We start from the raw sequence: 16,234 nt of genomic DNA on the forward strand, positions 1-16,234 counted from the left end.
ATGAGTCAATGACATGTCATGCATTTTTTTTCAAAGACAACTTCATAAAGTCAGTGTCTTCATACTGAAGCAAAATTTGTATATATGTGTTAACTATACTAAACTTAGTATAAATTTTCCCTCTTGGGGATCAATAATGTTTTATCAAATCTAACTACAGTATATAAAAATACTGATAAGTTACAACTACAATGGTATTTAGACTAACTCTAAACTCTGACTCTAAACTGAACTATAAAAAGCAGCCTCTGTCATGTGACTGGATAGGATGTTGCCAGGTGTGCCACACATGTGTAAGTATGAACCCTTTGACAACAGCACAGCAGTGGTTTTCTGATTCAGTGTGAATTTGCCCTGTAAAAACCATTATTGACACTCAGTTCCAGCAGAGGGCTCCAGACTACGTGCTTCTGCTCTTCAGGTCTGAAGAGAGGGAGTAAACAGAAGTGTTCTCAAGTTATTTTCCCTTTTCCTCTCAGTCTGAGAGGAGGATGGAGCTAGAAATCTAAAAAGGGCAGCTGGAGCCTGCAGAGTTCCAGCGAAGCTTTGAGTCTGACCTTCTTACCCACTGAGCCCCTCACCAAAACCTCCCTGATCTCTCCGGCCCTGCAGAGCCCTCACCCCCTCTGACCATCCTGCCAGCACACCATGAAGCTCTGGGTTGTGCTTTGCCTGGCATTGCTTTGTGTGGAGCTCCAAAATGGTGAGTAAATCTATCTCAATAAATTTATGACTGACCTTTTATCACAAGAACTCAGACTGTAAATAGTTGGAGGATTAGATAATCAAAGGTTGTATTAATATTGCCTGGGGGCAACAATCTCTGTGATGGGCGTAGAATGGGAGGTGTGTTCACAAAAACATAATCACATTCACATATGGCAAACAGAGAATTTTACACACCGCCACCCGTTTTCTATATTTGCATTTTGTACTATATATGTTTAAATGTGTTAAAGGTTTGCATAAGAGTTGCATGCAACTTTGTTTTTGCAAAGTGTTTCTGCAGACCAACTCAAACCAGCTGCATCTGAGGCATGCAACAGGCGTTTCTAATTAACTGGCTTTTACTGCTGACCTTTCCTTGGAGCGCTCATTAACTCTGTGCTGAAGAATAAAAACAACAAATCCTGAAAATCGACACTACAGAATAATCATGTTTATTCTCTTGGTTTATGTGTTCTGAGGAAAAAGAGAGCATGCTGCTGAGAAAGAGGCTGTTCTGGACATTTTGTGCCAGTGAAAAGGACTGTACACTTCCTGTTCAACTGTTGTTACAGCTGGGGGAAACACAAAGAGTAGCTCTCCAGATGAGCGTACTGAACACCGTTATGACCCTCTGCTGTTTCTGTCAAGACTGATACTGTACTAACACAAGGAATGTTGTGACTTATCTTTTTTATCTTTATAAATTTTGCTCCCCTCCCTCCTCTCTATGTATCCAGGTGTCTGCCAGCAAACCAAACGAAGAAAAGACGTAGGAGAGAACCGCATCAGGCCAGGAGGGAAACGGGTGAAGGTGCGTCACCCCAAACTTAAAGATGGAGGAGGGAAAGGCCAGTCTCTGCTGACCCAGGTGTTGGATAAGGGCCGCTTCCTGCGCCTGAGCCAGACCACATCTATGACTCCTGGGAAGAACATGGAGCTGCGCTGCAAAGGCACTAACATTGGATGGTCATACCCGACCTACCTGGATACCTTCAACGACTCACGCCTCAGGTGCTTAAAGGACACATGTGCTGTTTTATTTCATGCTTTAAGTCAACATTAATGTCAGTGTCTTATTTCTGTTTCCTGCCTCCAGCATCAAGCAGAGTGACAAGTACAGTCAGCTGATCCTGACGTCGCCCTCTGCTGCTGACACCGGGTCCTACAGTTGCTGGGTGATTGTGTGTGATGGTAGAGAGTGTGAGAAAGACCATGATCACATCTATGCCTCATACATCTATTTCACAGGTGATTAAATATGATACACATGAACATGTATTATCTGATTTTAACAATAAGGAAAGAATACATGTTGTCGTTTATGACATCTATTAATTGTTAATAAACTATTTATTAACATTTTATTATCAGTAATCAGATCAGTAATAAGCCATTATAATGCAGAATTTGTGCTGCTAGGTTGAGAACCCACATTTAAGTGAAGTATCCCTTTAGTTGGTGTATGTCTTCTGCCAACAAAGCCTGTATTGTATGTTTAGTCTTTAAAGCTGCACCAATCAATATTTTTACATTATTTATATCAAAATTCTATATTAAAGGACCATTTCGCTGAGTTTCAACCTTATCTCTAGCCATCTGAATTAAGGATATAGTGTGAAAAATGCCTGCAGTTTTTGCCGATGTTCTCTGTGTCTCTAGGGGGCAGCTGTAAAATCTATTGTTCTTCAGGCACCAGTGCCGTCATTTGACATATACAGTGACGTAGTTGGGGGCACTTAAGAACTACAGGCTATTTCCGGTCGGATTTCTAGTCTCCGCCTACAACAGTAAAAATGGCATCCCAAAATATGAGTGCAGAGCATGTTATGGATGAGGATACATTTACAGTGTTTTGACTGACTTGGATATTCAGCTGTATATATTCAACTCAGAGTGGAATGCAATGCATCCTGGTACATGTAGGCACTGCTGACGCAGCTCTGCAAGCAGGGAAACTCTGCTTTCTTGGTCAATATGGCACATACTGAGGGATCTATTGCTTGAATTGACTATATTTAACATCCACCAACCACATAAAATGTGGATGTCCAATCAGTGTTGAAATTTCCCTTTAACAGTGGATCAAATGAATACATGTAATGTGAAAGGTATCATCCATAGTGACACACCAACACATAATTATCATCTGAACCTGCAGCTCTACTGATCATTGTAGTGTCTTTTAGCTCATTGTTTTGGTTTTACAGCCCACAACTTTACTGTTTTGGTTCACTGTCAGCACTCTCATCAACCTGATTTCCAGTCCCAGCAGGCAGCTGTTTTCAGCAAAAAAAAAGATAAACCCTTTGTACACTAAGTGCCCAACACCAAACTGCATGCAGATAAAGTTAGCAGCTAGCAGTTGAACATAGTGGAGCATTTAGCTGCTTAGGAGCCAGAATTATAAATATATAAAATATTGGACTTACATTTGTTAGGTGAACAGAAACGCGACTCCAATAAATAATAATATTCCTCCTTGTCTGGCAGATGTGTAAACAGGCAATTTTTTTGCCTTTGCTAACTTTATATGGTGATAATATGTCAGTGTTGTGTTGGATCGCCATGACACATAGTTGGTCAACCCTACTGTAGAGCATCTGCATCCATTTCAAAGTTATACTTGTAGGCGTGAAGGCTCAATGTAAAATGAAAATAAAAAACAAACCATAACCTGTTATCAGACATCATAACCTTACATGTAACTCTTTGATAATTGCCTACTATATTAATCATTAATAATGTCATTTGTGACAACTTTGATACCTCTAATTTGTTGTTTAAATGCGTTGCTGTGGTTTATAATGAATGAGGGTGTAACGTCTTCTTTAAAAGTTAACAGCTGTTGATGGTCAGCTTGGTAACTGGATGACCTGTTTTCACTGCACAACTGTAATAGAGGACAGATACACATCTACACTATGAACCTTATTTCCAGTGAAAAACACTGACTGTTTCTCTTCCTCTAATCAGACAAGGACAACCTCTTCGTCCCGTCTGCCATCCACTTTGAGATCGTGTACCTGCGCCCAGACAGACCTGCTGTGGTGCCCTGTCGCGTGACCGACCCGCAAGCCAAGGCCTCCCTGCACAGAGAAGTCCCAGCTGAGGAGATCACAGCCAATGGGACCATGGTGACCTATGACCCCACCAAGGGATTTATCCTGCAGAGCCCCAGCCCTGACCATCAGGGGGTCTTCTACTGCAAGGCTGTGACCAAGGGCACCCCTCAGGTCTCCATAAAGTACCAGCTGCTCTATGTGGAGGGTAAAGAAACAGTAATCACACACACAACTTACTATGATCATAAATAACATGGCACACGTTAACTCTGCTGCAACCATTTTCCTCTGCCATTAAATTGTCAGAGTAACTTTATACAGTACCTTGTATACTTATTGATTCAAAGTGCCAAGAACCACGGTGAGACGCGTTTTCACAAAGTCATGATTCAGCATTGGTTACTTTGCTTCATCATCTTCCAGGAAATGATGGTGTTTCAGGGTTTTCAGAAGTCTGCTCCTCACTGCTGAGTTCAGTTTATGGTGGACGCTCGCCACCTGAAATGAAAACACTCTGTTGGGATTAGAGATGAATTTATGAAATGGAAATTGTGTGTGGTTTAGGTAAACTTAAGCTGCCATGGCTTGTTTGATCGGTAGACGGAGAGAAATAGAAATTAGACGTTGGACTGTGGAAATACCCCTGAGCTTCAATCATACACTGTACATTTAATAAATCTGTAGAGAAAATATTTAACTTTAACCAATATCAAGACGGTGACTCCTTATGGAGTTAGTGTGGATAGCTAGACGTTCCTATGTAAAGGACATATAACTAATAAACTTGTCTTTTTGTTGTTGACAGTTCCTAGTGGGCCACCATTTGTGAGCCTAGAGGCATCTCCAGAGTCGGTGAGAGGAGGCGACAACGTCAATGTAACCTGCTCTGTGCTGGGCGAGCCAGAGGTGGACGTGAGCTTCATCTGGTCTTATCCTGGTCAGGTAAGAGGAACACTAGGCTCAAAATCAAAGGTTAGGGAAATGCACCAGCCACCATCCAGATAAATACTATGTTTATACATATCAGCTCAGTTCAGTTCTATCATTGTGCCAAAGGAGACATTCATTTTGCAAACAGGAGTAATTATAAAAAAAAACATACAGTATGGAACTATGTTGTTTTTTTAAGCAGAAATGTAACAGACACAGTAATGATTAATATATATTAAGTATTACACATACAGTAGACAAAATTATACACTTTGTCGTAGGTTAATAATAATAAACTGATACATCTTAAAACACTTAAATCAATTAAAATTTTGCTGTTAAAATAACTTAAAAATTAGGGCGACAAAAATTTCAAATTATATAAAATTACTGATTCAGTTTAATTGTTTTGTCTTTAAAGGAAGAAAGAAGACATTAATTCAAATGGATTTGCAAAATCATTTTAAAAAGGTTTTTAGATTTAACTTTTTGTCATTCCAAATACCTTTTTATTGTTGTGTTATTATTTCTTGGAGGAAATTATGTGAGATGAGATATGATAGTAGACACATTGCTAAATAAAAAAACAATGAGAATGTATTTTCAAATGAATTTGTTGTCATTACTTAAAGACAGAATAATAAAAAATAACTATTGGAACATATTTAGTCATTATATGTCATGACTGACATGTATTTAATGGATTTAATCACTTTATAAAATGTGTTTTGAAGGCAACTAATTAAATGATTATAATAACCACTGAAAATGTGACCCTTTTTAAGTGGCACTCTTTAGACTCCATACAAACTATGTATATGTTATTTATTTTTAATTGCTTTATATCTTTGCATTTAAAAAAAGGATTTTTGCTGTGCCTGAAAAGACACACAATAATACTCATTACATAGCACCTTCACAGTGCTGTCCTGTTGTTAAAGACTGAGATAAATTGGTAGTTAAAGACTACAACAAAATAAATGATTGTGAATAAAGTCCTGCAGTGACTGTCACCAGCAAGTTACATGATGAACATCACGTTTTATTTTTATTGTGTAGGACCACCGTCCAGTTCACGTCCAAACCTCCTGGAGGCTGGTCAACAGAGGTATGGGTCACACCACGCGCATATCACAAAGTGTCCTGACGGTAGAGGACATGGAGACCATTGACTTTGGAAACTACATGTGTAAAGCCAAGAACGAACATGGTGAGACAATTGTGACAATCGACATCATCTCCAAATAGCCCCAGCATGACAGCCTGTATCATGGTTATGTTTGAAAATTGGATGTATTTTTAGATCACAGATTGTGATAACAATAAAGATTTGCTACATATATTTGTTTATGAAATCATTTTTAGATTCAGCTCAAAAGTAACAAACAGCATTATGTGTGAAAGGTAACAAGGCATAGAGCCACCAATCAAACATTAATGAAAGTATTGGGTGCAGGGATGTTTGAACCATTTTGTAGTTCTTACCTTAAAAGGCAATTACATTAATTACACAATTACACATTGACCAATCAGAAGTTATAATCTGAGGTATGACCCTTCCTCTGCCTTACAGCTGTGATAAGAGGATTCATTTTCCGGTGGGGACAATGAGTCTAAACATGAATCATATCATATCATATCAGAAGTCCTGGAAACGTCAACTGCACTGAACATCTCCAGGAACATTTGATAAGGGAAAAGCCAAAACTGTTTCATAACATGCTTCATGGGATGTTCTTCCAAGATAAATAATAGATAAAGATTCTCAGAAATCAGCAAAAAATTGCAAACTCAATGTCAGAGAGGAAGCTGTAATTAAGGCAAGCAGGTGACTTTTTACTTTAAATAAATGCTGCTAACACTGTTTTTGACTTTTAAAATAATATTAAAAGTTAAAAAATCACTAGAGTTTAAGAGAAATTTGAAAAATAACATTATAAATCGTATTAAACAGTGAAACAAAAAAGTTGTGTCAGATATTTTGGGCCTCATTATTACAGAAGCAACACCCGCCTGCTGTCCTGGCACTCTGTCGAGTCGGACACTCAATAAAACATTGGTAACTAGTAACAGTTAGTCTCTACGCTACATTTAAGTTAAATAATGATGCTGGAAAAAAGGAGCTGCAGCCATCAGAGACTTGCTCTGGGTTTATAGTAGCATGTCGTGAAGAGGAGAATCTGTTTCAAAGCTGAGCTGTGTGCCAGGCTGACGTCCTAATGCTCTCCGTATGTGGAATGTGATGTGCGGGCCCAGAGCTTATTTTGATCCAATTCAACACTTGCTGCATTTTCCACTTTGCTTTCTCAACAATTCTTTGCTGAATAGTTGCTGATTGTTATGATTTTGAAATGAACCTTACTACAGTATATGAATGTTTGTGGTTTAGTGACACATTTAATGGTATTTTCACTAGAGCACAACAGCCAGGACTAATTGCCAATATGAACTCCTGTGAATTTAAACCTGCATTAGCTGATCTTTTGGCCACTTGGGGGCAGCAGAAACAAGTTGTGAACACAACACTGAAATACAGTATCTTCATCTTCAAGTTAACAGTTGCTTATTTTTACATCCAGCAGTTATGGAGAAATATTATCATTCATTTGGAGTTGTGTTTTTGTCCACCTGATGAATTTAAGTTCAATATTCACTCTCCTTTAACTCTATTTTTGGTCTCCACCAACTACTGAGGGAAATATCTGGCTCTTTAGCTGCTAAATGCTCAACTATGTTCACCAGATAGACTGTCTGTTTGCTGTTTGGTGCTAAGCAGGTAGTGGGGTTTTTAAGAGCGTTTTCACAGAAAACAGCTGCCTGCTGCAGCTTAAAACAATGCTATGACAGTACTGAGCATAAACCAGAACAATAAAGTTGCAGCTGGACAGTTAAACAATGAGCTTAAACTTTCTATAAAGATCTGTAAAGCTGAGGGGAGCTGCAGGTGTTAATTCTCTGTAGATTCATCAATACGAGAGATGCCTCTCACAGATTCCTATAATATACCCCTAACATAAGTAGACCTTCATCTACAGTGAGTCAATAAAATGTAGATCACAGTTACAAATTTTGACTTTGATATACCAGGTTTAATACAAGACTTTATTTATTGCATATTTCAAACAGGGTCAACACACCGATAACATCAATTCCACACAAATACTCTTTATGAGACATTTCCAAGCTGCAGTGTCTCCGATATGAACAAGCAAAGCTTCTTCCCGTCAACTCTTTGCAAAGACCCTGACTTTAAAGCTGCGTTAAGGAGTTCAATAAGGGGGTGACTGACAAGACTCGAACACATGCACAAAGACTTGGATTGGTCCCTTGGTCGAACAAACAAAAGTGAAAAAACAAACATGTTTGAGGCCACAGATCAAACTCAAAACTGTTGATCTAAAAATAACCATAAGGAAATTCTGAACATGCCCACCAGAGTTCTGGGCGGATGAACAGCCTGCATATGAAAATGATCATCTCTCTTTTTTTTTTTAGATTTAGGCCTGTACAGCACTGTTGACCAGCTGAGAAGCAGTGGGATGTTGGTAATGTGACAATTTACAGTGTCACTCTTGTACAGTTGGCTGTGAGAAATGGTGCAGGAATCCAACAGAAGCAATGACATATGTCATACACATTTAAATAAAAATACACCCTGAGGAGGGACAGTGTCATCTGTATCCATAGTAATATTGAATTCAGACTTTCCATGGCTGTGGTCTCCAAACACACAAAGATGCCCTCTCTCTCATACAGCAGGGCTGTATCTGCGCATGTATACATAGGCATGCATGCGTGTATTTTTTACTGCATGTACTGTATGTGTGCTGAGCTTCAGGAAAGACAAGCCTCTGCCAACAACTACACATAACAAAAATAGTGTTTCATTACATAGAAGTCCTGAGATTTCCTTCCCCCCTCAGATGTGAAAGGCAAAGAACAAGGTGGCCTTGCTTTTTAAGTGCTTCTGTGCAACATTTTTTTCAGTTTGTAGTGTCTCTGTAGTGTCAGAGTTAATTCAATCCTGAAGGAGCCAAGGCTGGGCTGTTGTGTTGCTAAGCGCACAGGAAACAAACATGGCTCTTCATTCCAGAGGGACAACTCAAAAATGAGAATGTCTGCTTGCTTGAAGCAGGGGCCCGTTGTTATCTGGGTGAGACGGGAGGGCTGGAGAAGAGGCCGGAGCTGCGAGGCGACTGGAGGCTGAAAGAGTGGGAAGGGGAAGTGGAGGTTGGGGACACCTTGTGGGGGCTGCTCAGGTCTCCGTTATGGAGCTTCCACAGCAGCTCCTCGTTCTCCATTGACAAACGCTTGTTCACCTTGGACTCTTTGTGAAGGGATTCCTGCAGCAACGCCTGCTCTGTAGACAGCTGTCTGAAATGCAGCAACACATCAGACACGTTAGACATGATCTGGAGCACAAGTCTCCGTTTTCCACTTCTTCTGAAGCATTGGTAAAAATCAGTGACAGGTGGTTAGATGCATCAAAGTCTGGTTTCAATCATTTTATATGAGTGAGGAGAAAAACAGAAGAGTGGGTGAACTCTTACCTTGACAGTGCAGCATGTCTTTCCATGCGAGCTTTGAGGTCCTCATTCTCCTGCTGGACCTTCTTCAGGTTCTCATCCAACTTCACATTTTTCTCTGTCTGGAAAAAAAAGGAAGAAAAACTGTATGACTGAAGATTTGAGTGCTTTTTAGGATCTTTTTTTGTCTTGGTGCCCGGTAATCACTTTCATGTGCTTCAGGTCTCACCAGTTTGTCTATCTCCATCATCTTCTTTTCCTGCTGGTGAAGCTGTGTGTTTTTGATATCCAGCACCACTTTGAGGCTGTCCAGCTCCTGCTCCAGATACAGGGTGTGAGAGTCCTTCTGCAGGGACAAATGAGTAGTGCCAAGATGTTCAGAGACTGCTTAAGACTTCAGAAATGAAGGCATAAACTACAGCCAGCCTCGTAAATGTCATATGGCCATGAATCCAGAACCACACAACAGAGGGCGCCGTGCATCATTTGCCAAACTGGACTCACAGGGACAATGAAACCGAGGATATTTAGTTGTCAAACTAATGACCCATCATAAAATCATGAACAAGGAAATGTGTTGTGTGTGTGTGTACTGTAAGTAGTGTCTTTTTAACTACAACACCAATATGTAAACTGACCTGTTGCGAATGCTGCTCTTATTATTTATCTATTAATAGCAGATGTGGAGTGGTGGGGTAATATGAGGTAGTTACTTTAATGACTCTACTGTGCCATGGCATACTGCTGAGTACATGAGGCAGCCACTTAACACTGATGAGGAGTGACAGCCTCAGTGTACCACAGCACTCTGGGAAAATTACAATTTTCCCAGAGAGAGGAGCTGTGTAGCAGCTAACACAGATATAGCAGAGTTTAACCCACACAAGTTTATTTTAAATGGTAAAGAATAGTTAATGGACATGGACTCGGTTGCACCAGCTGTTTGCAAATTCATCACTTAATTTGTGCTGAAGTTCTTCTTGAGCTCTTCGTAACTAATAGCTAGTTTCAAACTAGTGATTTACTAAATCAGGTTGCACCTAGTAGAGACTTAATGTGCAAATAAGTGGCTGAGAAACATCTGTAGTGCCATCGAATAAGAAGCAACCGACTATGTAAACAGGAAGTCACTGTCACAAGCTGTAACATAACTTCCAAAAGTAACAGTTTTAGGAGCCAAAAGATAAAATAAACCTAACTGCCGACCCTTTGTGAATGTAGGTCTGACTTTGCTTTATTTCTATCTTCATACCTGGAGGAATATGTGTGTTTGTGGTTATGCTACGCTAACCACTGTTATGTGGTCATTTAGTCTAATGTTATTGGCTTAAAGTTTTGTAACTTGAGGTTTAGTGTATTTTTTGTGAAATTTAAAAGGTCAGATATGTCGACCGTATTGCATATGACTTCTTTTACTCTTCAATCTAAATGGGTCAGATATTAGCAAGTGTAACATTAGCTTTATCTGTTTGTTACATAAGAGCTAGCTTGTGTGATGCAACTGGTTTTAATTTACTGATGTGTGAAGTCTGAACTGACGAACAGCTGGTGCAACTGGCTCCAGAGCTCAGTTACTTAGAAATAAGCACAGTTACTTAGAAAACACATTCATTTTTGTTTTATGCTGTTGGTCATTTATCTTTATGGTTATCACTGGGTTCATGGTTTCCCCACCTTTTATGCTCAGGGGCAAGAAATACCAGAGTCATGAGATATTTCTAAATTGGAGCTGTGCTATAATAGGCACACAGATAAGAGTACCTGACACTTTTCGGCCAGCTCTCTCCTCTTGTTCTCCTCTGCTGTTAGCTTCTCTATTAGGGCGTTGTTCTCCACAGTCAGCTCCTGAATCTGTCCCTGCGCACAGTACAACAAAACAAAGTGAGCAAACTTTTACATGCTGGTTCATCCATCCAGGAGTTCTATTCATGTCATGACATATTATTCTTTGTGTGGTAAAAAAGTGAAACTTACAGACAGAGCGGATTCAGCATCTTTCAAAGTTTTGTCCAAAGACTGCAGCTCCTGATTGTGGATTTTCCTGAGCTCTGAAGAGTTTACAGGTATTATGGCATTAAAATATTTAAAAAAAACTCAAACTGTACAACAAAGAGATGAAATAAATTAACTATAATCGCACATAGATATTAATTTTTCTACATTTCATACATGCATTATTAAAACAGACTTAGGATATCAAAAGTCAGTCAGTCTAAAATAAACTTGTAAAAATACAGAAAAAGACGTTTGAATAGTTTGAATAGGTTGGTCCAGTACTTTTCACTCACCTTCCAGTGACTTTTCATACTGCTGTTCAACACACTGCAGCTCCACTGTATGGCTTTTCTTAAGTTCCAGCTTCATGGCTTCATGATTGGCTTTAAGCTCTCCCATCTTAAAGCAAAAAAAAAAAAAACACAGGATACACCTATTTTAAACCACAGTAGTACTGATTATTAGGCACTATCGGGCACTGCTTTACATCAACATGTTACAGCAGCAGAGAAAAAGTATAAAAAGTCAAACACTGTCACACAATGACACCCACACTCCTCTGATGTCTGAGCATTAACTGAAAATAGCTTTCCAGTAAATGAACTGAATTGTTTAATCAATATCTGCAGACAAACCTGCTGTTGCATGAGAGTCTTGCACTTGTCAGCCTCCTCCTGGTAGGTGAGGTGGACCTTGTCCCACTCAGCCTGATAGAAGGCCTCCAGTCTCTGCTCCAGCTCACTCAGGTCCTTCTGGTGCTGCGCCTGCAGTTTCTGCAGTGCATCCTCCAGAGCAACTCGCAACTCCTCCTTCTCCTTCTCCAGACGTTCAGACGAATGGATGGAGCAAACTGGAAACGAAAACTGCACTTAGTATACCTTAGTCTTCCATCATGGTGAAACAGTGAAAGGCCATTTACATGATGTTCAGTGACTGTATGCAGCTGTGTAATATTCACTGAAAAAAAGGTCGAAGGAAAAATTCTATTTGCTTGTAAAAGAAATTTGATATGTCCTCTGAGTACTGTCTCTGTTTAGTAATATTCCCCTGGATGCAAATATGTGTCACTAAATGCCCTCTAAAAAGGAATGGAAAATCTGACTTCAACAGGGAGGTGCCTCCCATGTTTGATCGCATATGCCAGTTATTTATAGCCAGATGAAGATATGGTAACAAGTGTCAATTGTTTCACAGTATCTTGAAATCAGTAACATGGGTAACAGATTTCACATCATGCTCTTCTCCTCTTTCAAAAGTTGGTAATTTGCCATTTTTAAGCTTGTATGAGTGGAGGCTTTTGTGTTTCTTCTGTGTATCGGTCTCACTGTGTCCCAAACTTTTTCCATTCCGCTGTGTTTATATCTGCTCTGGAGTGGGTGACAGAAACCAACTCCGCAAGCTGTCTCCAGTTTAAGTGCCTGTATGCAAACAACTGTTGATAGCTACAGTGAGTGGCGTACAGCTGTGCGGACTAAGAAAGTCTGACATCATGTTAAGCAGGTAATTTCCTTTCATAAGGGAGGTTTCAAATACATGATATGACAATGAACCCACGACTACTTATAATAGGAAACGATGTATAAACAGTTTACTTTGTTAGACATGATGGTTGCTGCCCAAGTTGCGGAGTCTGTTTTTGCACAGCTGATGGCTGAGCTCTGAAGGAGTAACACTGCACTGCAGGAGCGTGAGGATTCACCTTGCCCAGAGTGGAATAATGGCAGCAGATCCAGGAACAGAGGCCAAGCTAACATAGGGACTATCTATCAGGTTTTGGCATGTACAGCCCAACGAATGGAGGCCAGCATTCCACAACCATGTGTAACAGAGATCTGGTCATATGAGCTTTTCCCATTCGAACCCACCCCACGAAACAAACACCTCGTGGCTCATAAGGTGGATGGAGGACCCAGTTTAGATCAAATCAAATGTTAGCTGCATTTTGGCCCGCAGTCAGCAAGGGTTTTGGAAAGTCACACATATTGAAGATGCTGAAACAGGCAGATCCCTCTTAGATGTAATTTTATGTACGAGGATAACGATAACCAAGGGCGTGTGGTTGTGTCACATATTTGGCGGTGGCTCAAGACTGTAATTTATTGCTGTATTAGGAGTGAGATCATTGTGGAAGCAGGCAGAGACTTGGTCTGAGCAAGAAACAAATTAAAAGGCAAACGTATAAGAACGCCTCTGGACTTCCAAATATCTTTTACTACACTTGACACAAAAAAAGTCCATCTGAGGTCAATGTAGGTGAAGAATGTGTTAAAGCTCAGATATAACAGCGCTCAGCATATAAGAGCAGTCATGTGGAAGTCCCGAGGCTGTGGCACGTCTGGATACAAGCATGGTGAGGGGAGGAGCCACAACACTACTGCTGCCTCCAGTAAGAGAGATAAAGGCTGGTGTGTGAGCGCGTGTTCGAACCTGCATGCGTCTGTACGTGCAAGGCTATTCTGTGCGACAGCACTTAGGCTGGACATAAAACATGAGGGTCATTGTCCCCAAGGCTTCACAAGGCCTCAGGTGGTGTGGCATTCCATCACTGGGAGCCTCTGCTGAGTGGGGTCAGAGGTCAGTCTCAGGAATGGGTTGACACCACTATACTCAGTAACAGATGCCTTGTCAAGTAGGTATCTGATTTTCAGCAGAAGACAATGCAACTAGCAAGTGGAGGAAGAACCTCAGGGAATATCTGTGTGGTGGGCAAAAGCAAAAAGATGTCCCTGCATACAGAAATGCTAATATTTATTTTATGAAACAATTTTGACACACCAGTACTAGCAAACAAAAAGTTACCAATCACAGCACAAACCACTTTAATGCATAGCACTGCTCTTCCATTGTGATGACTATTTTATTATTAATAACCAAATATTGAAGTACATGACTGAAGACTAATTTCATTAATGTGGGATAATGCCTATATACATTTACTATAAACACAGAATTTAAAGCACCAATGACTCAAATTGATCACAGAAACCAAAATAAGAAAACCAAGTAAGATACTCATGATGAAGAAACAACCAACATCCGTATTATCTACAGAAACATGAACATATAAAATGTTTCCTGACTTTGTCATATCAACTGAACAATCAAATTAAAGGATTAAACATCAGAAAGAGGTACTTAACTCGGACCCTGCACCAGGAGTGTGTACTTTCGTGATAACTACTGTAAACACAGCTAGTGTGAGATCAAGGTGACCCAACTTACCCAGTTCTCCTCGAAGTTTGACCAGCTCCTGGGACAGCTCCCTGCACTGCCTTGTGGCTTCATCACGCTGCAAAAAAAATGGAAAAAAGTAAACAGTCATGCACATGCTCATGATGATTTGTTTTGACGCTGAAACAAGCTTAAATCAGCAAAGTCAAGGTCACAGGTTATTCACAATTACAAGAGAAGTTATGTGCGTTTGGAAACACCCTGACATACAAGCATAAATACAGTTTTCCTTCCAGAATATTATGTTTGACTGCCAAATGCAAATACATTAACAGCACTGCAGCAGCTAATAGAAAAAAACATTACCATGGATAAGGGGAGGGGGATTAAAGGAAAACTTGACATTCATCTCATGTTTTCAGTCTTAGCACATGCCTCTCGTTAGTGTAACTCCTTTACTTCTCCTTTTCTGACTCAGATTTGCAGTGGAGGAGGCTGCGCTGTAGCTGTAGCTGCAGTGCTCTTCCAGACTTCAAACTGACGCATTAATGATCCAAAAACTGTTTACCATTCGTCTACCACCTTTCTGACTACGCTGAGTCACATAAACAACCAGATACACTGCACCGTACATCACACAGCATGCATAATTGGCAATAATGAATAGACAAAAAAAAACCAAACCCAAACAAGTTAACAGTAACAGATCAGACAAGCTAAACATCACTTAACTGATCATCAGTTTACAATAAAAATACATTCTACCCTGTCCCACTGTTCCTCAGATCCGCATCTATTCCTCACTGCAGAGTAGAACAATGTAGAAGCCAGTTACCCTCTCTGCAGAGCAGGGAGCTCTAAGGCACGCTCTGCTGCCAGAACAGCCCATGATCCAGCCGCAGCCTGGGGTTTGGGTGCAGGAGTCCCCCCCCCCAAGCTTTGGAGACCCAGTACTCCAGGACAAACAGTGGTCCAGGTGGACGCACCACCTCCACACACCTCCTCCCAGACTGCTCTGACTACATCTGAGGCAGGACTGAAAAAGCCGCTTCACTGGCTGTGGTGAGTGACTGCAGAGTGCATTACCGTATTCCACCTAAAAAAAACAAAAAGGGGCAGGCTACAGTGCGCATAAGAACAGCCTCCTCATCGTTGAGGTGAGGTCACTTTAAGACAACACTGAAGGCAGCTGGAGTGGAGCAAACAGATAAATTGCACAGAGCTGTCTGACATCAGGCTAATGGAGCAGTGCTTGTGTTGTGCAGTGACCTTCCCAGGGGATACACGGAGAGGCTTCATTACCACCACCCCCCACCACTCATCCAAACCTACATTAAATCATCCCCTCACCCCTCTGCACCATTACCTTACTATCTGTTGTGAGCCTGCGGACTTCATGGTTACGGTCTCTCCATTAGATGATGATATAATGCTGTGACAAATCAAATTTCCAGTTTTTGTGTGAGCAAGTGCCTTTACAGTCAATTTATAGATTTAAGGAAAATGATAGGCCACTTGTTGACTAATATCCACCTGCCTGGGTAATTATTCTCCTGACTGCATTAGAAACAGTGAGAGAAACAACAAATCTTAACCACTAAATATTGGATGAAAAACGTGTCTCACTGGGATCATGTTTTGTTTTCCACAATTTAACTTGATGGCGTACAATATTAATATTCATGATTTATGTCAAGTCAATCACAGGCATGTGTTTTGGGCAGTGGTATACTGGCCAACGCACACGCGGGGACAAATCCCAGTGGACCAGTGGACCGTCAAAAAAAAAATCCATGAAGTTTTTACCAGCCCTGTCTGTCTCTTTACCAGCCTTCTGTGTGC

The 16,234-nt window shown here is 40.6% G+C and overlaps 2 protein-coding genes across 8 annotated transcripts in view; one reads left to right on the forward strand and one right to left on the reverse strand.

Moving 5' to 3' along the window:
• The first annotated feature begins 455 nt into the window (after positions 1-455).
• Positions 456-6,040, forward strand: pdgfrl (platelet-derived growth factor receptor-like). The gene is made up of 6 exons (XM_067598695.1): positions 456-703; positions 1,446-1,719; positions 1,805-1,956; positions 3,682-3,975; positions 4,576-4,712; positions 5,760-6,040. The coding sequence occupies exons 1-6, from the start codon at positions 649-651 to the stop codon at positions 5,946-5,948; spliced, it is 1,101 nt and encodes a 366-aa protein (XP_067454796.1). The 5' UTR covers positions 456-648; the 3' UTR covers positions 5,949-6,040.
• A 1,743-nt stretch (positions 6,041-7,783) lies between these two features.
• Positions 7,784-16,234, reverse strand: part of mtus1a (microtubule associated tumor suppressor 1a) — a 32,449-nt gene continuing 23,998 nt past the window's right edge. For 6 of the 7 annotated variants that reach the window (XM_067598697.1, XM_067598696.1, XM_067598698.1 and 3 more), the window contains 8 exons: positions 14,444-14,510; positions 11,857-12,071; positions 11,515-11,620; positions 11,201-11,274; positions 10,988-11,083; positions 9,456-9,572; positions 9,251-9,348; positions 7,784-9,074 (listed from right to left, as the gene is read on the reverse strand). In XM_067598697.1, coding sequence (XP_067454798.1) covers positions 8,846-9,074; positions 9,251-9,348; positions 9,456-9,572; positions 10,988-11,083; positions 11,201-11,274; positions 11,515-11,620; positions 11,857-12,071; positions 14,444-14,510 — 1,002 coding nt within the window. In that variant the 3' untranslated portion in view covers positions 7,784-8,845. Of the gene's footprint in view, positions 9,075-9,250; positions 9,349-9,455; positions 9,573-10,987; positions 11,084-11,200; positions 11,275-11,514; positions 11,621-11,856; positions 12,072-14,443; positions 14,511-15,227; positions 15,442-16,234 lie in introns of those variants that run through there. The other variant, XM_067598702.1, reaches the window with a different exon arrangement.

The sequence above is a fragment of the Thunnus thynnus genome, chromosome 9 (genome assembly GCF_963924715.1).
Source record: "Thunnus thynnus chromosome 9, fThuThy2.1, whole genome shotgun sequence".
NCBI classification, from domain to species: Eukaryota; Metazoa; Chordata; class Actinopteri; order Scombriformes; family Scombridae; genus Thunnus; species Thunnus thynnus.